Source organism: Eretmochelys imbricata, chromosome 18 (genome assembly GCF_965152235.1).
Source record: "Eretmochelys imbricata isolate rEreImb1 chromosome 18, rEreImb1.hap1, whole genome shotgun sequence".
Lineage (NCBI taxonomy): Eukaryota > Metazoa > Chordata > Testudines > Cheloniidae > Eretmochelys > Eretmochelys imbricata.
Genome location: NC_135589.1, coordinates 15,397,583 through 15,422,723, shown reverse-complemented (window position 1 = coordinate 15,422,723; position 25,141 = coordinate 15,397,583). Strand labels below are relative to the sequence as shown.

Here is a 25,141-nt window from a genome sequence, read left to right as displayed (position 1 = left end):
CATAGTATGGTCACACCTTGAATACTGCATGCAGTTCTGGTCACCTCGCAGAGAAGGGCAACAAAAATTATTAAGGGTATGGAACAGCTTCCATGTGAGCAGAGATTAAAAACCAGAGACTATTCAGCTTGGAAAAGAGATGACTAAGGGGGGGAATATTATAGAAGTCTATAAAATCATGCATGGTGTGGAGAAAGTGAAGAAGAAGAAGTGTTATTTACCTCTTCACATAACACAAGAAACAGGGGCTCACCGAATGATTATTAATAGGCAGCAGGTTTAAAACAAAAAGGAAGTACTTCACAGAATGCAGTCAACCTGTGGAATGTCGTGAAGGTCAAAACTATAACTGGATTAAAAAAAGAATTCGATAAATTCATGCAGAACTGATCCACCGATGGCTATTAGCTAAGATGGTAAGAGATGGAATCCCGTGCTCTCAGTGTCTCTAGGCTTCTGACTGCCAGATGCTGGGACTGGATCACTTGATGATTGCCCTCTTCTGGTCATTCCCTTTGAAGCATTTGCCACTGGCCACCGTCAGAAGACAAGAGACTGGGCTAAATGGACCTCTGGTGTGACCCAGTAGGGCCGTTCTTATGTTTATCTTCATTGTAACTTTTACATCAGTGGAGTCCCACCAGGCACAAATGGAACATGATCCACTGTTTCCTGGAAGGCCACATTCCAAAGCCAAATCACCATACTCATACGCTTCGTTTTTGTAATGGCTTTGGGCCCAAAGGTCCCCAAAGGACTTAAGGTTATGTACACATGATTGTGCAGAAACGCAGCCAACACTAGGGTTGAGGGGGTCTGCACGTCAATGAAAGACGCTGACCCAGTTTTCAAGGGCAAAGCCCTATTTTTAATGGACGTTGCCTTGGGATCTTGTCCATGCAGAGCAGACAGCACCTGGGCTGTCGCAGGTCTCATTCAAAAGGCCTACACAACATGAATGTTACTCAAGTTTATCCTGGAACAATGAAGGGATCAATCAGTCCTGCCAGGATTGAATGCTGTGCTGCTCGGGTGCTGAGGGATTCAAAGCGGACACTCAGAGGACTAGCTTGTCTCTTGCACTTCAAGCCCTCAGTGATCAGCATTTGCACCTGAACACAGAACCCTGCCGGTGCTCTATTACGTACGCTCAACAGGGATCAACAAGTTGGGGGTTGTGCGCACACAAGGCCTATGATCCAAAGCTTGTGGAAGTCGGTGGAAAGACTCCCATTGGCTTGAACAAGATTGGGATCAGGCCCACGTACAGATACCTGTATGCAGCAGGCAGATGCCCCTCCCCCTCTCCCTCGCCCATTTGCATAAGCATTCATCAGGGATTTGCCCACTTAATCAAGTGTCTGCAAGAGTGTATGCCTCAAAATTAGGCCAGTGCCTATTGTTGCCCCGGTGCAACCATCCCCTGCCCCCATTTTCATACCTGACGGAGAGAGTGAAGTCTCCTGGATTGCTTTTACTAGGCCGGGCCAGAAAACTCCCATGGACGCCTCTTGTCAGGAGCAACTTCTCTGCTTCTATTCCATTGATGTTGGGGTGAAACCACCTACAACAAAAATGTGGGGTGTGAAAACAAATATACATTAGGTACCATCCAGTCATCAACATCTCCTCCACTGGGGTGTTCATATTGGCTTCTGTTCACTGACTCGGCCAGGTGGGAGAACTTGGGACCCACTTGAAAGCAGTGGGTCTTTCCATCCCACTCGGTTACAATTCTCACATATACAAGCTTCCCCGCCACCGTCCTAGGGCCCAAGAACAGTCCTTTGCATTTCAACAGCTCTGCCCGAACTCTTCTCCCCTCAATTAGTTTGGGTGGGATCTCAGCACGGCAGTTCCCATCCCTCTCCTCTCCCTATGGGCGCAGACACAGAAGACTGGAAATATATGGGTTAGCGGGGGGACGGACGGTGTTATGTGGAAGTTAGAAAGACCTAAAAAAGCATCTCTACCGTCAATAACCAGCAGGAAGCTGAAGGAAATGAACCCAAGGGCTTAGAAGAAGGTAGTAGGGTTCTGAAGATTGGGTATGTGTGTGTGTGGGGGGGGGGGCAATCACACACACACACGCTCTACCCCAGGGGTGGCCAACCTGTGGTTCCAGAGCCCCATGCGGCTCTTCAGAAGTGAATATGCGGCTCCTTGTCCAGGCACCGACTCCGGGGCTGGAGCTGCAGGCTCCAGCTTTCCAATGTGCCAGGGGGGTGCTCACTGCTCAACCTCCGGCTCTGCCCCAGGCCCTCCCCCCACTCCACCCCCGCCCCGAGCCTGCCGTGCCCTCGCTCCTCCCCACCCAGAGCCTCCTGCATGCCATGAAACAGCTAATCGGGAGGGAGGGAGGGGGAAGGCGCTGAATGGCAGGGCTGCCAGCGGACGGGAGGCTGCTGACATATTCCTGTGGCTCTTTGGCAACGTACATTGGTAAATTCTGGCTCCTTCTCAAGGGCAGGTTGGCCACCCCTTCTCTATACACTTACACCAATAGCAAATGAAAAATTAAACCACACTCCTATGCCACTCCCCCAGCAACAAGAGGGATTTTTCTCTTTTCCATCAGCACAAGCTGCTGTAAACGGTTCTAGGTTTAGTCCTAACTCATGGGGGCCCTATGAAAGCAATTAACAAGCAGGCCAAAAAGACTATTGCCTTCAGTCAGTTTGGCCCAACATATGACACAGGCCCGTTTGTGGTATTTATTTAAGGGTTTGTGTGGGTGTCTTTTAAGACGGAAAAAAAAAAAAAAAAAGGCAAAAAAAACCCAAACCAAAATAGCACAAAGAGACCAAAAGCTCTAATGCTACCTCATAGCCATGGGTCTTAAGTCTGAAGCCCAGGATCACACCTTCAGAGTTTTCTACTCTGATTCTGCTGTCCAAGTGGTAGCGGTTTGAGAGAGGGTAGGACCCTCCCCATCTGGGTCTGCTGCCTGATCAGGGCAGGAGGAGAGGGGGACTCTCCTGTGATTTACTAAGGCTGCACAGAGCCCTCATGAAAGGAGGGGATTTTTAAAAGAAAAAAGGCTAGTGCTAACTAGGCCAACGAGTAGGGTTGCCCCCACTGATCCCTGTTTTGAGAGAGCTGTCCCAGATGAAATGGCTCGGAGGTCCCAGTTGTTTGCACCCCAGATTCAGCAACCCTACCCGTGAGCCTAGTCTAGGCCCTGTGTTTATTAACAGCATTAACCACGTGGTGGGTGGACACAAGTCACATTTAGGCCTGGGCTGGCCACAAGTTTTGTCAGAGCTGCAGCGGGGACAGTGAATCCAATTTTCCAGGCCACAATAACAGTCTGATACTCTCTAGGTACAGGTGTAACTCAAGAGGCACAATTCGCGTTACAGCTTCTGTCAGGGACTGAACAGGCCAAGGAGACAGAGCTACTGTTACACCACGAGGTGGTTCCTCCAGGCCAGGATTGAGACACATTGGCAGGACATTATGGGTGAAGCTTGTCCTGCCATCGCCTGTGCTAGGGAGCCACAGAGGGCCTAATTTTAAACACCCCTTTTAAAAAGTGTGAGTGTAACCCATTGGCAAGTGTGTCCCCCGCGAGGCACAACCCCCAGAGGATACTGGTTTGTTAAAGCAGCCACTTGGGAGTCTTGATTTTTAGCTCAAGCTATAGCGACTCATAATTTCAGCTCTGGAGTTCCCTGGTTCAACCCCGGGAGTGTTGGCCAAGATGACAGCCATCCCACGAGCATTGCCAAGATGACAGCCATCCCACGAGCATTGCTTTAAAAAACAAAACAAAACAAAAACAAAAACAAAAAAACTTTGAAAGCATGGAGAAACTAGCCAAATCCTCAGCATCACATTATAAAGAAAGCCGAGAACACAGCAAGATCAGGGAAGCTGCTTTGAGTGCTATTCTGTAGTACCACGGCTGTTAGTGTATGTAGATCATAGGGAGTACCAGTAAAGAAGGGTTGGTAAAAAAGGAGACTACTTATGCATAGGTGACAACGTTTTGTCATCATTTAGATTAATTTTAATTTCATCTCAGGATCAGAGTGTCAAGTCATCTACTGACCTCAATTCATGGTATCAGTCAGTACCAAAATCCCTTGATGGAGCTACAAGACACTGGTGCTTCCCCCAGCCCAGCACAAGTTAAAGTCTTGTCTACGCTAGGGCAAAGATTTTTCCGGAAGTGACCGTTTTTGGGTGCTCGGTTTGACACTCCTTAAGTGGGGCTTGATTTTCTGAACGCACTGAACCTGCTTTTTGAAAAATGAGGCCCCTTTAAAAGCATCTCAAGTTGCACATCTAAAAACTGAAGCACCAAAATCATTAGTCGCTTTTTAATATCTTGACCTAGAGTATTAGTACGTTAGTTAAAAGGTCTTCGTTAGCAAGCGCTAATACACCTTTAAGCAGGTGATCTGCTGTAGTATTCCTTGCATTCGTCTTAAATAACAGCTAACTGCATAGTAATGTGAAGTGGTATTCTTTAAGGGGTTGCTGTCGCAATAGACAACAAGAGCAAATACAGAGTTAGGAACTGACCAGTCAATCACACACCTCATTTGGAACCAGAAGCACACAATCAGGCAGCAGAGACAAAAAAGCAAATACTATACACAGCACAGTACTGTGTTAAACGTAAACTAGCAAAAAAATAAAGTTAAAAAAAAGATTTGACAAGTTAAGGAAATGGTTTCTGTGCTTGTTTTGTTTAAATTAAGCTAGTTAAAAGCAGCATTTTTCTTCTGCATAGTAACGTTTCACAGCTGTATTAAGTCAATGTTCAGTCGTAAACTTTTCAGAGAACCAGAAGGGTTTGTTCAGAGTTAAAAACGTTCCAGAGTTACAAACAATCTCCGTTCCCAAGGTGTTTATAACTCTAAAATTCTCCTGCATGGCGCTCAGACTTCCCTTCCAAGGGCCACAGACAATCTTGGAAGAGACCTCACTTGGGCGGAGAGATTTGCATTACTACTCTAAAGAGAGTGACTCCAAAACGCAAGACCCTCATTCTCAAATCAACCATTTAAAGTGAAACTGGGGCCTTCACAAGAGGAGCAAACCTGGGGACATTTAATCAGTTAGCGCCCTACATATAAATGAAGCCAGATAAACCTCACAAACCTCCTGTCTGGCAAGAAATAATCATCATCATCATCTCCACTTCACAGATGGGAAAAGTGAAGGACAGAGAAATGTCTTGCCCCGTGTTTGTGTGCAAGAGACTCTCATACACAAACAAGAGAAAATTAAAATAAATGTAGCATTTGCTCTACGCTTAGGGCTATTCCCCCCCCCCCCCCCGGACTGAAACGCTCTTTTGGAAAGGGGGGGGGGGGGAAGTTATATCATAACTGGTCCAAAAACGCAATTTGAAAACAGGACATGGAGGGCAGAATCTGAACAGTTTTAGAACCTCATACTTCTGAGACCGCAAGCAGCGACTCCCCTTGTGCAGAAGCCAAATACTTAGTATTCTATAAAGCTGCTACAGCCGGAACAACAAATGGCTCTAATGGAGTTTAATGGAGCTCGGGGACAAGGCAAAGTTGCGAAATGTCATGGATAATGTTTTAGCTGAGTGCTTAATGACAAAGATGGGCTGTGAGGGTTGGGCATGATTTTTCTTCTGTCTAGCTAAATGCATCACAGGAAACTCTGGGCTACACGTCTTTATATGCATTAAACAATCCCTACCAGGGCAGACACCCAGGTACCTCAATGTGTTCTGAGACCATCCTGGTATCCAGGAGATCAGAACTTCACATGCGTATCCCAATGCTGACCTCCGCATTCCCTGATGTGTGGTCACACTGCCAGCTTCTCATGTTTCATGAGCACACACATGCCTACAAAGGTTTCCATCCCACAATTAATATTGAAATGCTAGCAGTCTCTTGGCTACAGCCATATTTTTGATGTCACAAACCAGGGCAGCTGCATTAAGGTGGCCACTAATGGCAGGAGGAACAGAGGTGCTGCACTTGGGAATGTTCAGGTGCTGGGAGTGGAGGGGGAGCTGGGAAGGGGTCTCATTGTCATGGGGGAATGACAGGATGGTGGCTCAGGGGCAGAGAGATGCCCAGTCTCCTCTAGTTTTCCAGTCTCTTCCTCCACCCTGTATCTCCTTAGCTTCCCTGGGCCCAATGCAATGCTCATTAGCATCTGTTTCTTTGACTACTGATTCTCAGTGCACTATGGCAAAGAAATGTGGGCCTTCCCATGCAGCACCCTGACCCTTGCTCACCCAAAATTTGAACAAGGCAGTCAGGAACAGGGGACGAGGCGGCACCTCAGGGGTTCAGGTTTTGGGCTTGTCAACTTGGGTGACGTCTCTCAAAAGTTAAGCAGAGCCTAAAAGCCAAGATGCTTCCCTAGTCACTCCTACTGCTTGGAAAGAAGTCAATACAAACATCCATGCACACACCCCGCTGTGTTTAGTGAGCACGAAGCATGAAAACCTAGGTGGTCCTCATAAACAGATGCAGGAAAGGCCAACTTCCGAGTTCAGTAGTGGAAGAATCTCTTCCAAACATTACTAGGTTTACAGACCCTCACTGGGTGCTAAGAGAAAAAACAAAGCCTCCCCCGCACGTCTCTCCTTCTGAAGGCTATATGCAGAAGGGAACAACTTGCCGAGAACTGCCTTGGGATAGGTCTCTGGCCCAGAAACGCGGCAACTGGAGACTCACAGCACGAAAGCGACTGTTTCAAGTACAGATGGTTACCACAAGGGTATCCCCACTCGGTAGTTCCCTTTCCTGAATGCAAAATCTTTGTGAAGGACTCTCTGAGCATGTATGAATAGCTGTGCAAAAACTGAGGGCTCAGTTCAAATACACATTACAAACCAAACCTTTGACAGGGCTGAAACAAATGCAGGTGACTTAATTCCCAGCTATCCACTTTTTTTTTTTTGGGGCGGGGGGTGCTTGTTTTTAATTTTCAGGTTCAAGGTTGGCCCAAGAAGAATTTGAAAGAAGTCTTGAAAGAAAGATGCTTCTAGGGAGATCCCCAGCTTAATCTGACAACACGAGAAGTTATTTTTGGGAAAAGAAACACACGCACACACACAGATTTGCGATCCTTTGGGAAGGAATGCACAAGATAGAAGTATGACTAGCATAACATTCTCAAAGTAGGTCCTTTTCTTTAATGAACATGAATTGCATAAGTGTCCCACTGTAAAATAAAACATGCGATGTAATAAATTGTTTTCACTTTTCTGGAACTGGGTCAGCCTTAAGAGAGACTTACTTTAAATGAAGACAGAGAGATCTAACTATCATCGTTTTCGTATTTGGAGCTGAAATCTACTCCAGGCAAGCCTGCTTTTCTACAAAGAAATGGAAGATTTCCTCCATGGTTCACTCAAACCAAAAATATAAATTAAAATAAAAATAAAAATTAAGAAAAAAAAACCCAAGCACTTTTCAGGAACCCAAAGATCAACAATAGAAACTGCCCCAGGAAATTTGTAAAACAAGACAGGAAATGAGACAAGTTAAACACAGCACAAGAGCCAGACTCACAGAAGGAAGTTACTCAGGCCCCTCTGGAGGGAAGAGAGCTATGAAAGCCTGATTCAGTTTGGACAGGAATTGACAGCAAGGCAGAGCTAATGCAGCGAAAGATGCTCTCTGTTTAAATGTAAAACCAGGCTGACTAATGCTCCAGCCTTCAGTCAAAAGGAGAAAGAGGTTTGACAACCACAAAAATGCCAGAAAGCCCTCTGTGAAAACCTGGAATGACTAACCACCTGGTGAACATGAGACAACCAGACAACCCACATGACATATGCAACACTTTCCCTTGAGGCAACACAGCTGAGTCTCAACTGCTCTTGTGATGTCAGGATCTTACTAGCTCTTCCTCCTCCCTCGGCTGCGTCTACACTAGCCTTTTTCCTGAGGCCTTCTTCGCACTTGGGACTAGCCCCAATTCAGCTAGCCGTGGACGGCAACCTATGTAGCTGCACACGGTCTGACCCTGAGTCTAGACAAGGGCAAACTGGAGCTTGCAAAACTGAACTAGTTGGGGCTCACCCCAGTTACAGGTAGGAGCAAGCCTTAAATTGGTACAAACCTCAGGATTTACCCTCCTCATAAATGAGGATAAACCCCAGTTAGTTCTATTGCTTCAAACCGGGGCTTAGCCTCATCTACACTAGAAATGCTACAGTGGCACCAATTGAAGACCCTGAGGCCAGGTCTATACTACAAAGTTAGATTGACATAAGCCGCCTTGTGTTCATCTAGTTGGTGCACGTGTTTACACTTAAAATGTGACTCCCACTGACACAAGTTCTCCATTATGCCAACATAGTAAGCCCACCTGCCTGAGCGGCGTCCAGCCTGGTCAATGCACTGAGGTTGACCCGGCATAAATGCAGATACTGCGTTCTCCCTCTCGACCCTATCAGTCCTCCAGCAGCTGCCCCATAATGCCCAACGCTGACTGCTACAGTCACAATTGTGAACTCCACTGCTCCGCGGTCACAGAAACCCCCAGGTGTTGCAAAGAATAGTTTTCCCCCTTTCCAAGACACCTAACGCAGAACATTTCTTGCAGCCCTAGTGATGGAAAGCAGAAGTGCTAAGACCAAGGCTGCCAGGGAAAAAAAAAAAAAAAAAACCAAAACAACAACAACAAAAATGAAATTTACATCTTGCTCAGAAGGGAAATCTGCCAGCTACATATGCTGGTTCAGCCATGCATGCACACAGCCCTCCCTTGCACACACAATCCTCCCTCAATGCACCAATCATAACATCTACCCCCATGACAGCTAGGATCACAAGCAGAAAGCTGGTAGTCATTGATAAGGGGTTGAGGAAAAAGCATCATGTTTTTTACTTCATGCTCATGAGATTCACCACAATGCATAGGAACCGGCACACGGTTTGTGCCCCACTTAAGCCCCCAGGGTTAAAGCCTATAGATAGGCTGCTGCTTGGCTGAATTCGAATTACACAGTTTCAGGAAGTTATGGAGGGGCCAGACAAAAAGGGGGGAGGAAGGGGAGAAGAGGTCAGAAATCAGACCGTTAATTCCTAACGGCAGATGTTGAAATTTGAGACATCAATGCTCTATAACCGTTAAAACACAAGTTGTCTATTTTGACACGTGATGTTGACAAAATGAATATCCTTATATTAAACTAAGTTCTCAAACAGCATTTTTATATTTTATTTTTTACTTCGCCTAACTGTCAATTTCAATTATAGATGGAAATATTTTGTCAGTTTGTGTGTGGTGAAATCCACGTTTACTGACATTTACCAGTAAAAATCTACTCCTTCCAAGCCTACCTACAGGGAAATTTGGGGTTGAACGTAAGCTGCTAACAAGTTAAAAGCAGAGTTGCCATGTTTTCACAGGTTAGCTGACTCAAGTTAAAATAACTAAGTTAAAAACATACATTATGTCTTTGCTGAAAAAAATATGAATACTGGCACTAACAAAAGACTGAAAAACTTACTTTTATTGAGCTGTGATGTGGCAATAATATATGTTTTAAGTCAGCAAGCGCTCATCTGGAGGGAGGAGAAAAAACCGGTCAATCCTTGTTTCAAAAAGTATAAAAGATTACACCGGCCATAAAAACACCTCCCAGACCATTTTCAAATTTCCTGAAACTAAATCATCAAAAACCACATCATCCACAAACAGACTGAGGCTCAAGAATTAGTTTTCATCTCTATATTATTATAAACTGAGTGAATCTGGATATTGGACCTGGAACTTTGTGGGATGAGCCAAAGACAAACTTCACCTGAAAATAATTGAGGGGTGGGTGTTTGGATTGGACCCTGCTTTAAAAGCAAAAAAACAAAAACTGACAAAGCTTTTTATTTATTTATTTATTTAAAATAGCCCTGTTAATGTCTGGAGACCATGCCGGAATAGCTGGATACTCTAAACGGTTTCCAAGAACCAATGTTATTTAAAAATCTATTTTGCAAACAAAGTGAACTTGGAAAACAATATGTATCCAGGTTGAAGTCTTCAAAGCTGCTCAGGGGTGTTTAGATGCCCATTTCCCATTAAAACGGGATTTAAAATCCCACTCTTCTATTTGAACTTGCCTACAAATGGTGGTGTTTGCAGTTTTGTTGCAGCTGTTTGGGTCCCAGGCCATGAGAGAAACAAGGTGAGCGATGGAACATTTTATTGGATCAACTTATTATGGTGCAAGCAACAAGCTTTCGAGCTTCAAAGAGCAGTTCCTCAGGTCCGGAGAAGGTCACCAAAGCGTCCAAGCTAAACACAAGGTGGGACAGATTATTAAGCATAAGGGATTCACACGTGCTGTAGGAGACCATTTAAAATGAAGTGTGGAATTAAGGGTTAGCAGGTAGAGTGTGTTACAAATTGTAATGAGCCGTAAAAACAGCATCTGCCCACTTCATTTCACATGAAGTTTTACCTCACACGGCCTTGTCTCTCACACATGGCCTACACATGGCTTACACTCAGAACAGAGTTTAAGAGGGACAAACTTTGTGTGCACCCTTCCAGACGTGATTTGCATTAAGATGATAAGTCCCTCTGGGTCTCCCAGTGTAAGTGCTGTCTTGTCGGGCCTGCTCCTTTGAAGAACTAAGCGGGTCCTGTAAAGGGCTGAGCACCCTCAGTTCCTGTTGACCTCAACTGGGCAATGAAGGCACTCTTTTGCAGGGCTTTTCTACATCTGAAAGTGAATGTGGATTACGGTAGAGTGTGAATTTAAAGCTCGACAGCTGTTCCTAATAACTCCACATGTGGACACTTATTCCAGAACAAAAATGCCTTGGCCCCACTGGGTTAAGCTCACTGGGAACAAAGCACTCGTTAGGCAATTCTACATATAGAAAAGCCTTTAGGCCTTGTCTAGGCAGAGAAGTTGCACCACTAGAGTCTCTTTTACACGCAAGTTAGGTCAACAGAGCTGTGTTAAAAAAAAACAAACAAAAAACAAAAAAAACCCACACCCCAACCAAGGTAGCTATGCTGACCTAACCCACAGTACAGATGCAGCTATATTGACAGAAGAATGCTTCTGTCAACCTACCTACCATTGCTCAGGGAGGTGAAGTTCCCACACCAACAGAAAAACCCCTTCCCGCGGCGGAGGCTGCATCTACATTTCAGGGTTATGCCAGCATAGCTAGACAACACTGCTAAGATGGCAGAGTCTCTGGAGCGCACACATATTCTACAACCTTCCTTAAGTCAGTGGGAATTCTATTATGCCCACATACGTCCACACACACGTCTTTCCCATCAAATTTCCCCCAGGTCAGTATAGTGCCCAAAATCGCTGGTACTTTCCAAATGAGAAAATAAAATTAATACCCTGCAGACCCCAAGTTACCAGCAACTGCCCATCTCCGAAAAGCCACCAAGTTGGAAAGGGAAGAGCAGAGTGTCAAGAAATTATTCAGGAACCAGCTAAAAACCAAAGGCAGGAGTGGAAGCATTGAGAACTCCAGTATTGTCAGCCCCAAGCATTCAAAGATTTGTGAGTTGGGCCCCAATAAATAATCATGAGGGTTTTTAAACAATAAATGCTGGGTTCTTTTTATTTCCTCCCTGTGTTTTGAGTCTTTATGTCACATTTTCTATCTTTCTTCCCACAACCACAAGTGCTTGAAACTTCCCCCCCTCCACACACACAATGAAAGCCGAGATTCTCAAGTAATCGACTCCAGCAGCTGGGGCTTTAATATCAAATATTGCAAGACAAGAGATTAAAAAAAAAATCCCCATCACGTCAGGTGGCAACACTAATCAGTGTGGGAGAGCAAATAAGCAAGATGTTCGGGAAACAGAAGTCATCGTGAGTCCACAACGCAGAGCCGCATGGAGGTCGTGTGTCATAGTTTGGTGTTTAAGACCTCTTGCAAAAAGATTTGTTGATACGGAGATGGAAATAAGCAAACAGTTTAATTCAGTATCATTTAGGGAGGCGTGTGATGTGTGGGTGTCACATTGTTTTAGTATATTAAAGCTTAGTGTTTTAACAAAGCTGGGCATTGACTGTACAGTAAATGCTGTGTTTGCTTTGAGATGTTTCCGTATATGTAGATTAGTTGTTTCTCTTAATAGTACGGTAATAGCGGTTCTACATAAAAGCATGCATGAATATAAAACATTTCCTAAACCTGATAAGACAAGTCTGCCTCCTTTGCTCTTTCTAGTCTGGTTCAATTCAAATCCCTGTCAGGAGAATAATTATACCAACCCTAGCCTAAAGGGAGTGTGTGAAATAAACACATCCAGCAAATAGAGTTAGTTTTACATACAGGTAAATATTTTCATTTTCCCAAAGCCATCAGCATCCAGACAGCTAACCACTCCACTGCACATCACTTAAAGCATCCTTTAGGGAACAAGTCTTACAGAACTTAAGGGAAACTTAGAACATTTGGATTGAATTTTTAAACCGGCATCTACAGTTCTATAGCAGGGATAATGCTGCTTTATAGTCCACAGGATTTGAAAGTCATTTCTAGAGAACCCTGTTTGTTCTAGACTTATCAATTCTATGGGGCTTTTCCATAAGGGATACCATATACATGTATGCAGAATAATGTATTAGTTTAGGCTGGCAAGTTAGGTACTCATTTAATTTCAACAAAGTCATAGGTATGCTTGGAAGGATTCGAGTTTTATTGATAAACGTTGGTAAACATTGATTTCACCCCACACACACAAACCAAGGTTCCATCGATACTCTGCCTATCTGTAAATGTTGAGTAAGCAAAATGTTGTTTGAGAACTTCTTAGAATATAATTTAAGGCTATTTACTTTGTACATTTAGACACGTGATGCTGCTGCTGTGTTTTAATGGTTCTAAACCGTTAACTGTTAGAATCTCAACTTCTGTCATTAAGCCATTATGGTCCGACCCCCACCTCTCCACAGTCTGAAACATGTGCGCACACATGCTTCCTGCAACTGTGGAAGTTTAAATAGTGAAAAGTCAGAAAAAAAATGCTTAAAAACATCAATATTTTCCAAAGTTATTTAAAAAGATTGAATTCTGCCAACCCTAGTCTTAGATATCAAGATGCAGAGGGCCCACCAGAGCAGCCCGTCCAACCTTCTGCGTATCACAGGCCACCGACACCCCCTCAGCACCCACACACTAAATCCAAAAACCAGAATATTACAGCCCCCCGGAGACTAGACTATTATGTGCCACAGGCAGAGAATAGGCAGGAGTGAGGTGCACCAAGGCTCGAGGACCCCAGAAGCAGCTGACTATTGTTGACAAAAAGGTGGACTGTAGACATGGCCTTAGTCAACCCACAAGAAAAAAATTTTACAAGATGATTTTGAAAGAGCAAGGTGTGGCTTGCAGCCTCCCCATAATCCCCCTGCCCTCTAGAGGGGGCACTCGAGTTTTTAAACTGTCTCACCTTTCTACCTTTGGCTCAGAGCTGGTCTTGATGACAAACAAGGAAGAACTCCAGTCGTAAGTCCATGCTAGTGCTCCCATTGGTACTAGATCAATGGTGGGAGAATTCGCAGCACTGATTATAGTTCTGTGCGACATCACTACCAAGGTCCTCTGAATCTTGCTCCAGCAGACAGCAGCGAGGGGCTGATAAATGCAGAGTTAAATATGCGCACACCACAACCACCACCACAACCTATGGTCAATTGTTTTAGACATCTTTGGGACAGTCACTAACTCCCAAGAAAGCAGGAAAGGGCAAAAACTATTTTTTTTTAAGTTTTTTACAATTCACAGTCTCAACCCAACCTTAACACTTTGTTGTTCTACAGATCTTCCGTCCCAGATGTCAAAGCGCTCTACAATCTAATCAATTTCATCTCGCAGCCCACCTGCGAGGCAGGAAAGCATTATTCCTCCCCTACCCACCAATTTTGAAGATAGATGGGCAGAGGCACAGAAAAGCAAAGTGACTTGCTGAAGATCAAACAACAAGCCTGTGGCAAAGCCAGGGACAGAACCCAGATCTCCTCATGCTGTGGTTTTACCCCAAGACCATCTTTAAGTCAATTTCCCTTTCCAGCCTACTTTGTTAACAGGATTGAAGGCGCATATGCCACAGCAGGACATTTCCTAGAGGCGAAGACTCTTATAATGACTAGCACCCTGCACTGGGCCTTTTATTTATACACAGCTAAACCTCTATAACTGCACTCATGCTAATAATCCGCCAAAATCTTTCAGACAACACACAGTCACCCTGTGGAACTCATTGCCACAAGAGGTAACTGAGGCCAAGAGCTTAGCAGGATGCAAAAAAAGGGTTGGATTAAAAAAAGGAGTATTTAAAAACACATCAGTAAGAATAAAAAAAGAAAAAGCAAAAAGGGAATTTTAGAAGGGATATAAACGCTCATGCTTCAGGGCAGAAGTCACTCTTTCAGGAACTGGGTCAGGATGGAAATTTCCCTGGGGACAAGTTATCCTAAAACTGCTTACTACAGGGTTCCTTCCACCTTCCTCTGACGCTGAAAGGACTAGCCATGGCTGGAGATGGGATACTGGTCTAACCTGGACCACAGGTCTAATCAGATATCTGTAGAAGCCAGTCTACGGTGGTGCATTAGGGGGCTGCTTCAGATGCCCAGGTGTGCACATATTTCCAACTGCTAGCTGCACCCCGTAACCAGCGGCAGACTTTCCATCAGCCCGGTGACAAGAACTGTACAGATATTTTCCATGTAGTTTTGAAGTAGCTGGTTAGAGTGTACACTCAAAGGGACTTCCCCAGAGAAACACTGCTCAGTTACATGATGAGTCACTCCCGGGCAAAATGCTTCACACTGAACCTTCTCCTCCCTCCCCATCTATATATGGTCAAGAAAAGGGCTGCGTTAAACCCTTCCCCGCTGCCAGTCCACATGCGTGGCTTAGCAAGGGTGGCGTCCAACAGAATGGGATAAAGGAGGTTAAAACATGAGTAACATGATTTAGTCATAATGAGCATCAAATAGCCTTGAAAAAGCAGGAGTCCTATTTGCCTTTTGGTCCTTTAACAGCAGCGATTGCGTTCACGCCAACACTAGACATTTAAATAAATAAATACCCGGCTTTTCTATAGCGCTTTTCATCAGTACATCTCAACATGCCTCTCAAAAGGTGGTCAGTATCTTGATCCTCATTAGAGCCCTGCAAACCAACCTCAACTCGACTCCAAGTGTCGCGTCCAGGCTGGGCTGGCTTTCCTCCTCAGGCCAGCGGGCATGGCTACGTGTCCTACTCCTGTGAGCTGCCACCATCTTGCTGTGTGTGGTCCTGAATGAACATATCTGCCGAGGGATGGCAGCCTCTCTCACCCCGCAGAACACTGCATGGGGCGGGGATGCAGGAGCGGAGCATGCAGCCATGCCAACCCTGGGTAGGTAGAGAGGAGACAGTGACTCAGGGCCAGCGGGGAGGGGTCAGGCTCAAAAAACGATATAACCATCTCAGGCTTGGGTCCGGGTCAGGGCTTTCAAAAAAATAAAAATAAAAAAAAAAAAATCAAGCCTGAGCAGACCACTTGTAAAATGAGGATTAATGGGGAAACTGAGGCACAGAGGGGTGAAGCAACTTGCCCAAGGTCACCCAACAGGCCAGTGGCAGAGCTGGGAATAGTACCCAGGTCTCTTAAGACCCAGTAGTCCAGTGCTTCTATCCATCAGGCCATACTCCCTCCCCCTTTTTTCTAGAAGTGAATTGCATCCTTCTCTTAGTGAAAAGATGAGCTCACCCATCAATTGGTTCTCTGCTTCTAATGCACTCGTCACCCTGATAGCTCAGTATCATGTTTCACAAACCTAGCTGCCAGTCTTAGATTAGTCCCTTGGTGGGTTCTTCCCTTTTTTTTTTTTTTTTTTTTTAAGAGTCAGATGCTCTAATGTTTCCTATTGATCATTTCATGTATTTTACATGTGCCTGATCAAAGTCTAGTAGGGTGCCTAACTCCCTTAGGCCCCTTATTTTTGAAGGGGTGAACCGGGGAGCGGAGAAGCGTAGGGCGTGCTCCTCAAACCCCTAGTTTGGCTTAGCGTGGGGTGGGAAGCGGGAGGGTTTGGCTGTGAAAACTGCCAGAGCCTTTCAAAAAGGCTCTCAAAACAAGCTGCACATCAGCTGAAAAAAAAAAATAAAATAAAATAAACCACCACCCTCCTCCTTCCCAGAGATACAGCCAAAAGTACATGAAACAGGAAAAACTGAAGTGAGGGCAACTTGCTGTATAAAGAGCCCAACCCACTCATTTAGGGAAGCCGAGACGAGACAGCAAACAACTGAAAGGGGAGGTTGATCCCCAAGCCAGTGGAGTTCCTCTGGACTGACCAACCACAACTGGAGCCTTGTCTGTTTGGTGGGGAGGTTTTTCCACCATGGAGCTGCACTGCTGCAGCTTATCCCAGTTTGAATCCAGGATAAGCCACTCCAGGTGCCCTCTTTTAAAAAAAAACAACCCAAAACCCACAGTAGTGCAACACATCTACACTAGGGCTTTGCACGGGTGCAGTTATACTAGTGTAAACATCACCAGGGTGGAGAAGTCTTGAGAATCAAATTTGGTTCATAGTAAACAGCTTGCATAGATTTGGGCAGATTTTTCACACACCTCCTACTTAATTGGAGCACAGAAGTGTTATGGAAAGCTAATACAACTTGCTCTCTTAAGTTACTTGGGCACGTTTGAAAAACACCGCCCTTTGCATTACATGGCAGTTACCGAACTCAGCTCCCTACTCTAGGGATACTTCTCATTTCTCTAGCCCCTTCCACAGAGGGCCTCAAAGCGCTTTACAAACCATAGCAGAGTCAAGCTCACCACTTCACTTTACAGTGGGGAAACTGAGGCACGGGTGGTTAAAGGATTGCTTTTCAGAGGTTCTGAACTCTCACAGCCTATTGGCTTCAAAATTAAGTTGTACGTGCCCAGCTCTTCTGAAAATAATCAAGTGCTTAGGTCTTATCTAAACAGAAAACTTGCACCGAGTTCAATTAAAATTGATTATGTTGCTTTAGTTACATCAGGGCAAACCTCTGCATGGACACTGAAATCAGTTTACCCCACACCAACTTTAGTGACAATGTAAGTAAGAGGCTTACTCAGTCACACAGCAAGTCAGGGGGAGAGCTAGAAAAGCAGAACCCAGGAGTCCTGGCTCCTAATCTCATGTTATCCACTATATAATCATTCTTGGCTTTCTGATTCTCTTGGAAGGTCACCACCGGTTTTTACAAGAAACATTCACATGCCGCCATCGTGGCTTGACACAGTAATGGAGAGCAAGTTTATTTCACTATCAGTTGGGCTTCAGGGGGAAGCAGGCAGTAGGGGAGACCCAGCAGTTCCGTTCTGAGCAACTGCTAACATTGCAGTGGGTGAAGTCACGCGGTTATTGTTCTCTGGCCTCGTAACACCCTCAGGGTTGCGATACAGAAATCAATCACCTATTGCAGTCCCTGGGTTACTTAAGCCGCAAGCCATTAGTAGGTGTACACAGGGCATCCCAAACGCAAAGGAATCCAGGAGCTTCTGCTTTCTTGAGCCAGATAATGCTAGACCATCTTTACCTATGTGGTTCCGGCTAGACACATGGCAGCAACAATCAGTAGCATCCTACAGCCTCTCTTCTTCTGTATGTACGAACGTGCATGTCCACTGCCCTTAAAGGGAGGCTACAAAAATGTCCAAGTCTGAATGGTCTTAAAAGCAAGAATTTTCCACCCACCAATGTGCTTTGCTGAATTCAGTCTTGGAAACTTGCCTACTGAACTCAACCCTTCTACTCTTCTAGCTCCAGCCTCTGGCCGAGCCTCCTACTGCTGGAGCCTTCTCCACTCTAGACCTTGCCATCTGAAACTGGCTCCACTGAGCTCTGGATCAAGCCCTTAGGGCAAAGCCCAGTGAAGGTCTTGCCACCGTCCTCCAATGGGCTTTAGATTAGGCCACAGCTCTCCAGGTCATCTGATATGACCGTGGGTCCCATTCTGCTTCACCCTGCGTCTTGCCCAGCGTGGGTGTGAAATGCTACCTTCTACGCCCTCTTTGCAGCCATCCACATGACCACACAAGGTGCGGGACAATGAGGAATCAGGTCCCTCTGACTCTTACTATCCATCTCTGCTTATTACGTAATTCTGCAAATCGCTAGGGATCTAGCTTGAATGGAAAAGACAGTATGGAAGACAAAATAAAAGCTGCATTGCACTGCACAGTGGTGGACAGGCTACGATACAGTTAACACAACAGAGAGGCTGTTTCTCCGTAGGGTATGTTCATAAAGGACCTGTTTCAAAAGCCATTGTTCACCACCCACATGTTCCTGGCTGGTGAAGCCAGAATACCGTGGCAGGCAATGGTTTCAGAGACAGATTTTCAGAAACCGACGTGTCCATAAATGTCACTTGTAAGATACGACATAAGGCGGAGTGGTTTCATTTGACATCTGCTTTTCCCTTGAGATTAAGGAGGACTAATAGCTTAAGTCTTAGGTCTTCATGGGCTCCTACCACTAAATCCCAAACTTCAGTCCTCTCCCTAAATCATTTGCTCAGTAGAGCCAAGCCGTCTGGACCCCAGCTAAACGCCACATGCATAAAGCGAATGCCCTAAAAGTCAAAAAGGGAATGGGATGCATCGGCCCTTCTGGAGGGCTGCATTTCTCAATTAGGTGAAGCAGGAATAGAAAGGTATTTATACAAAAAGAGCTAAAGAGCACTTCTTCACAGACCCTATACAAGAACAAGTACGGTCATTCCCCTTAGGCAGTGGGCATAAATATGTAGCTTACGCTAACTGGGCCAGATGCACAGCTGGTGTAAATTGCCGATTTACAATAGCTCAAGATCTGGCCCAGTGTTATGTCTGCTGAGATTCCCACTCACACCTTCAAGGTTCTGCACCTCTTCCCTCCTGCTCTCCTCCTCATTCCCTTTGCTTTGATCACATCTGTCCTTTGTCCCTTTCCCCTCCCACCTGCATGCCTTCTTCCATGTTGCTTCTTCCACATGGAACAGCATCCCTCTGGTTATGCACCAAACCTTTTCCTTCAAATCTCTCCCCCGAAAAGCACACTTCTGCATTTTCCGTGCAATGCCCACCGTCTTTCAAGTTCAACTGGAGTCTCATGCATTATTTGTGTCTGCTCTACGTCGTGTCTGAATGAGATGAGAGAAGCACATCAGGACAGGACCACGTCACCACAGGGCTGTACGACACCAAATGCATCGATGGGACCCATAATTAGCAACTTATTAGGGTTTCACATTAGTACATGGGTTGTGCATGCAAACATGCAAAATTTCAGTGTGTCATTCTGGGCCCCAGAATTTCCTCACCAAATCACGCAATCTTTTGCGTGAAAACGGATCTTCGTCAGAACTGAATTCTGAGAGCCCAAATCTCTGCTTCAAAAAGAGGACCTTTCCTGCACTGAAGTGGAGCCTATTTAAACACCAGAAAGGTTCCTATTTGAAAGTGGCAAAAAGCAGCAGAATTTCAGAGTTATTTTACCTGGAAATTGGAGCAATACAGCTGATCTGAACCAAAATACTTTTTTGTTGTTGTTTTTAAATTAAGTTATGAATATTTCACTCAGCCCTGCAGTGGAAATAGGAAATTATACTGGAACTAAAGCTACTGAGATGTAACGACAACCTATACACACAGCATTACACAAATATTATCTCACAATTGTATCAATAATGCTCCCTTTTAGGAAAAAAAGTAACACTAATACATAATTACTGCTGTATCCCACCCAAATTAAACCCGTATTTGACAGTGTCCTGTAATGACATCTGTGTGGGCAAACCCACAGCTTCAATAAAGTCCATCCGTGGAGATGTCATTGCAAAAGTAGGCCTAGGTGTATTGCAGTAATTCCCAGAAGCTCCAGCAGAGAGCAGGGCCCCACTCTGCGAGGCACTGTGGAGACACAGCCCAAGAGCCCCTGTTGCAAAGAATTTACCCTTTAAGTAGACAGAGAGAGGCACAAAGCGGTGAAGTGACATGTTCAAGGAGACGCAGCAGAGCCAGGATTAGAACATCTCCCAACTCCCAGTTCAGCATCGTATCCAGCAGGTCACACTGCCTCTCTAAATCAGGCCTGGGTTCTGCTAAAAACCTGCCTCCAGATGGTCCAGGCTGAATGGAAGAGCACGTAGGTTTAAGTGTAGGGTCCCGACTGAGTCTTGGAGGCCCAGCATGCTTGTGGAAAGGAGTCCTACTGACCACCCTCAGCCAACTTTGGGTCCACACACACCCATGCTCAGTAGGAAAGCCACTCTGCGGGAGACAGCTGTGTGCAGAGTTCACTTCTTTAAAGAAGGCTCTGATCTAAGAAGTGAAGAGTCAGAATCCCATCACTGGCCACCCCTTACCTCCCTGGGGAAACCTGAGATTAAACAACCAGGTCATCAGCTCAAAACTAGCAAATGGCAGAGAATAAGCTAAGGAGTGGGGAGAACCCGCAAGAACAGGCTTTCCCTTTTCAGAGAGTATTTGGACTTAAAGTTTACTAATCAGAATGGCTGCCATTCACACTCCTGGCAAGTCTGGATGGAATTGTCAAACAAACGAAGGCCACATGCTTATGCTTTCTAAGAGGATTGCTAGTTGTACACACGGTTGTGTGACACAGGCAAATAGGAACGGGGATGAGAGTGAGCTCTCTCTCATTTGTGACCTGAGCAAGGACTTATTTCAACTCACATCAAGAGATGGAAAGCGAGTGGACTGAACCACCTGGAGCATCTTTGCACTGACCAGACAGCCACACACTAGAGGGGTGGAAAGAGGAAAAAAAAACAAAACAGGTCACTTATTTAGGAGCCTAAACATAGGCACCTGCTTTGGGAAACCCTGGCTCTACCCACACCCCTCCCCCTCGCTCCACTTTATTAATCCTTGCTATTGTAACTCTGGAGCCAGCCGTTCAAAATACATAAGGCGGCATCCCATCGTTGGGGTGAACCAGCACTAAAAGCAGCAGTCTTTAAATATCACACATCTACAAGCATTGTAACACAGCTGGCCTGAGCAGGGCTAGGCACAGACACCTGCAATCTAAAAGTCGTCACATTGCTAGAAATGCAGCAATTTACATGTTTTCCCCTCCCCTCCCATGTTTAATTCCTGCAGCTGGTGGGAAAGCAAAGGAAGCTTTGCCCAGCCCCTCCTAGGCCCCAGTTCAGCAAAGTACTTCAGAATGCCTGTAGTCCCACTGGCGATATTAAAGTTGGGCATGAACTTAAATACTTTCCTGAATCGGAGCTCTTTTCACAGGTGCTGAGAGCCTACCGCTCCCATTTACTTCCACTGGAACAGGCGAGGCTGAGCCCCCCTGGAAAAAAGAAAATCAGACCCAAGTTCTTTTCTACCCCAAGTGTTAAGAGTCCTCGTGGCTACACTGATTTCCCGAGTCCCCATAATGGGAATGGTTTCAAAAAGTAGAGATTAGACTAGGTCCTAGGCAAAGCGAAGCCCAAAGCTCTAGCAGGAAAGCAAATTCCACCTGCTTTCCAGAGACTCTGCCCTGCGCTCATATGCTGCACGCTCTGGTTCAGGGTATCACAGGCACTTCCTCCCAGCCCATCACATGCCAAGCCACAGCGCTGATGTGGACAGCCTCTTTCCAACAGTTTTCTTCCCTCCCCCAGATAAAAGCCATGAAGTGACAAGGAAGGGAAGCAGCTAAAAAAAGATGTCCTCTGCGGAGGAGAAGGAGGACGACTGGCTCCGGGAATGCCGCGAACTGCATGGCACGGAGAGATATGCTGACGCACTGGGGCTTGCAAGAGCAGTTTTGCCTCCACATGCACAAAACAACAACAACAGAGAGGATGTGCACACGAACAGGTGCACGGAGGATGTGAAAATAATGAGATTTCCCATGCTTGGGAATCAGCACAGACCTGCGCATCGCTCTCTCCCTGCCATGGGCCAGGAAGTAGCTGTGATGCACCCCGTGACCACTGCTACAGTGCCCCCTAGCTGTACGGCCTCACAGGTGTACACACGGCTGGACTCAACATGCCCCTCCCAATGTATAAGGCTTCCTGCCATGTGATGGAAGGGTGTCCATCACCCTAGTATCAAGGCAGTGTTCATAGAGAGTTTTAGCTCAAGGAATGACCAGTCCCCATCCGGTTTTAAACCCGAATGTCTAGCAGGCGCCCGTGCTCTGAGCAGTAGCTCCCAGGGTAAGATTCTAATGGAGCATTACACGCAAACGTTTGCACATGGGCATCTCAGACAGGCAGCCCAATGTCTGGCTAATTGTGCCTGCAACACCAAGCTGGAAGCCTTCCAAGCAGCGGCTACGGCTTCCAGCAATGTAGCGAGAACGGCCTGTCCAACAGGACGGCAGAGCATCTATTTCCAGGCCCCCACGAAAGCTGGAAATGGAAAGGCTGCCCCAAAAACGGCAGCTGACGTGGCAGGGGAGGGACAGTGGAAACCTTCCCTTGAGAGCCATTCTAGAAACGGGCAGAGGTTTAGTGGCACAGGTGTGAAACGGTGCACGTGTGCACCAACACCTGTGGTTACGTGTACATACGCACACGCCTGCTCAACTGTCACGTTAAACTGAGCCACGATGGCCAACACAACAAGATTCGGGACTGCGCTGCTCACCATCACGGCTACCACCTGCAAGAGGTGATTCAGGGAGGGCGCTAAGCTGCGGCGTGAGGGGTCCCAACTGGTCTCTGGCCAGAAAGGGAGGATGGCTAAAGATGGGGCAGGAGGAGGAGGAGGAGGAGGAGAGTGGTCAGATTCCCAGTATCCCACAAGAGAAGCTTTCCCCTACCGCATGCAGAACACACAGAGAAATAAAATGTTATGGCCACTCCTGCATCCAGATATGCAAAAGGCCCCACACGCTAGTGCCTAGAGAAATATAGCAAAGCCCATTCCATTCCCCCGCCTCCTTCACATTCGCTTGCATTTCCAACAGTCACTGCTTCCCCAGATGTTGATTATGTCGGGGTAAACGTGCTAGAAGTCTGGTTACTACTAACTCGTGATGCGGTGAAGGAAACTATCCACACAGTGCTGTCAAAAGCACACAGCAAACAGCCTTCTTGCTAACTTCTCCTGGTTCCAATGATCTCCGGTGTTATCTGTAACAAGGCGAGGTGCAGCTTCTCTTCAAGCTGTCTCTTTAATTTCCTGGGGATACGGTGAAGTGTCCTTGGGGTGGGCTTTGACGGCACGGCTTTGAGTCCCACAACGCACATTATCAGTTAACAGAAAACTGGCTCTGAACATACTGTGATGTGTTCAATTTGCCCACTCCCTTTCAGGTGTCACCTGCTTCCACGAGGGATGTTTTGGGGATTGAGGCTGGGGTATAGGATCTGGCAGCGACTGGCAAGGACTTTTGCTCTGCATTTGATGAACACAATCTCTCCAACTGTACCTGCTGTTACTGATCAGATCACACCATGACAAGTCTCACTTGGGAGTTCGGCTTACACATCGGCTGCCAGCTTGCAGCGTCAAGTGGGGAAGAAATTGTAAATGGTTTCCCATGCCCCTGGACTCAAATGGGGAGAGAGGAAAAGCTCTGCAATGGCAGGTCTCATTCTCCCCCTTCCAAGTCACTCAAGCAGTGCCTCAGGGCATTCAGCTGCAACAAGGCGCAATAGCACTGGGGTTCGTGGTGGTGTTCTCCCCGGTGCATCTCACAGACCAGTGCACTTATTTGTGACATCTGCCTGGAGGAAGAAGTTTCAGTGTCCTGGGCCACACAAGACCTGCTTGTTAACAGACACAGCATGTAAATCCGTCAGCGACATTTCCCATCTCAAGCTCTAAAATTAGAATCTGTGTTTCCACCCATTCACCACATTTGATTAACCCGAAACCCAGGTCAGCCACTTAGCGAGTCACTTGTGTGAACATCACAGCATCTCCTTCACATCACAGGCTTGCACTCAGACTTGAGCTTTCATTTGGCGCCTTGCTAGATCATAGCAGCTGGATGTTTGCACTCAGCAGTGGTGTAAAGACATGGATACGTCCACCTCAAATTCGGTGGAGTCTTAGGACTCTGACATTAGAGGGATTAAAGGTCAGGGAGTGCCGCTCAGCCAGATGGGCTGTTTGGCTGAGAGGTCCCATCTCTGCCTTCACCTACAGTGCAAACTCCTAACTCATTAGATGAAATCTTGCAGTCTGGTTCTTAGCTGGTGCTAGTCAGCATCACTCCACTGGAGTCCTCTACACCAGCCAACAACCTAGCCTGCAGCAGATACGTCTAGTGAGTGCAGTCATGCTATGAAAGGTTGGAGAAAGGTGTAGAGGGGGAAGTGGGGAGGAACACCAAGCATTCACACTGAGCAAACAGTTTATTGGGGGGCGGGGAGAGGAGGGAAGGAGAGAGAAAGAACAGCTCCCTATGGGCAAGCATCCACATTGTTGAAACCACTAAAGGCACTAATGGACAACCCTATTGTCAGTCTCTGCAGAGAAGACCCAATGGGCCGTGGAGACAGAGCTCATTCTTGTCCCCTAGAGGTGGCCCGTCTAGGTCAGGGTTGACATGCATCAATGGGGCAGCCTATGCTGTCCCTGTGCTCAAGGTGAGAGGAGGACTTTAGTCCCTATGACCATCCAGCTGGTACTTTTCACATCAGGAACTCACACAGAACAGGCCACAGGTGGGAAAACAGCACGGAGTAAGCAATGAGCACAATTGGACCTTTCATTGGTACTGGAGCAAGTTTTCTCCGTTTCTGGAGAGAGGCTATTCGGACCCCCAGTCTGCATGTACATAAAGCAACGTCCGTGCGCGCAAGCCACCAGGTAGCCAGGGCAGGGTTTTCAGGAGAAGGACCAGCTTCCATCTCAGACAGCCAACTGTCACTGCAACTCTTCCCATGGGATTAGGGCAGAATGCTCCAGAAACGTGGGTGAGGATTATACTGCTGCAGAAGCAGCTCTCCCTCTCTCTCTAAAAGACATTGCTTTAAGAACATGCATCTTATTACTCCCCCGCCAGACACAACATAGCCCACTCCCTCCATTTAGCTGATTAGCATGCAAAGCAGATCTTCTTAGCACGAACCCAGGTTCTTATCCATGCTCGTGTTCCCAAGCACTGTAGGGCTACATGCAAAGTTTGGATGGAAAGTGACCTAGGAGAAGGATAGGTCCATTGGTATGGTGATAGCTT

The 25,141-nt window shown here is 46.3% G+C and overlaps 1 protein-coding gene across 7 annotated transcripts in view; it reads right to left on the bottom strand.

The window, feature by feature from the left end:
- The window catches only part of LOC144276781 (tyrosine-protein phosphatase non-receptor type 11-like), an 82,784-nt gene that overhangs the window by 28,400 nt on the left and 29,243 nt on the right, over positions 1-25,141 (bottom strand). For 3 of the 7 annotated variants that reach the window (XM_077837101.1, XM_077837102.1, XM_077837104.1), the window contains exon 2: positions 1,442-1,564. In XM_077837101.1, coding sequence (XP_077693227.1) covers positions 1,442-1,564 — 123 coding nt within the window. Of the gene's footprint in view, positions 1-1,441; positions 1,565-13,395; positions 14,746-20,673; positions 20,731-25,141 lie in introns of those variants that run through there. The other 4 variants (XM_077837099.1, XM_077837100.1, XM_077837105.1 and 1 more) reach the window with 4 other exon arrangements.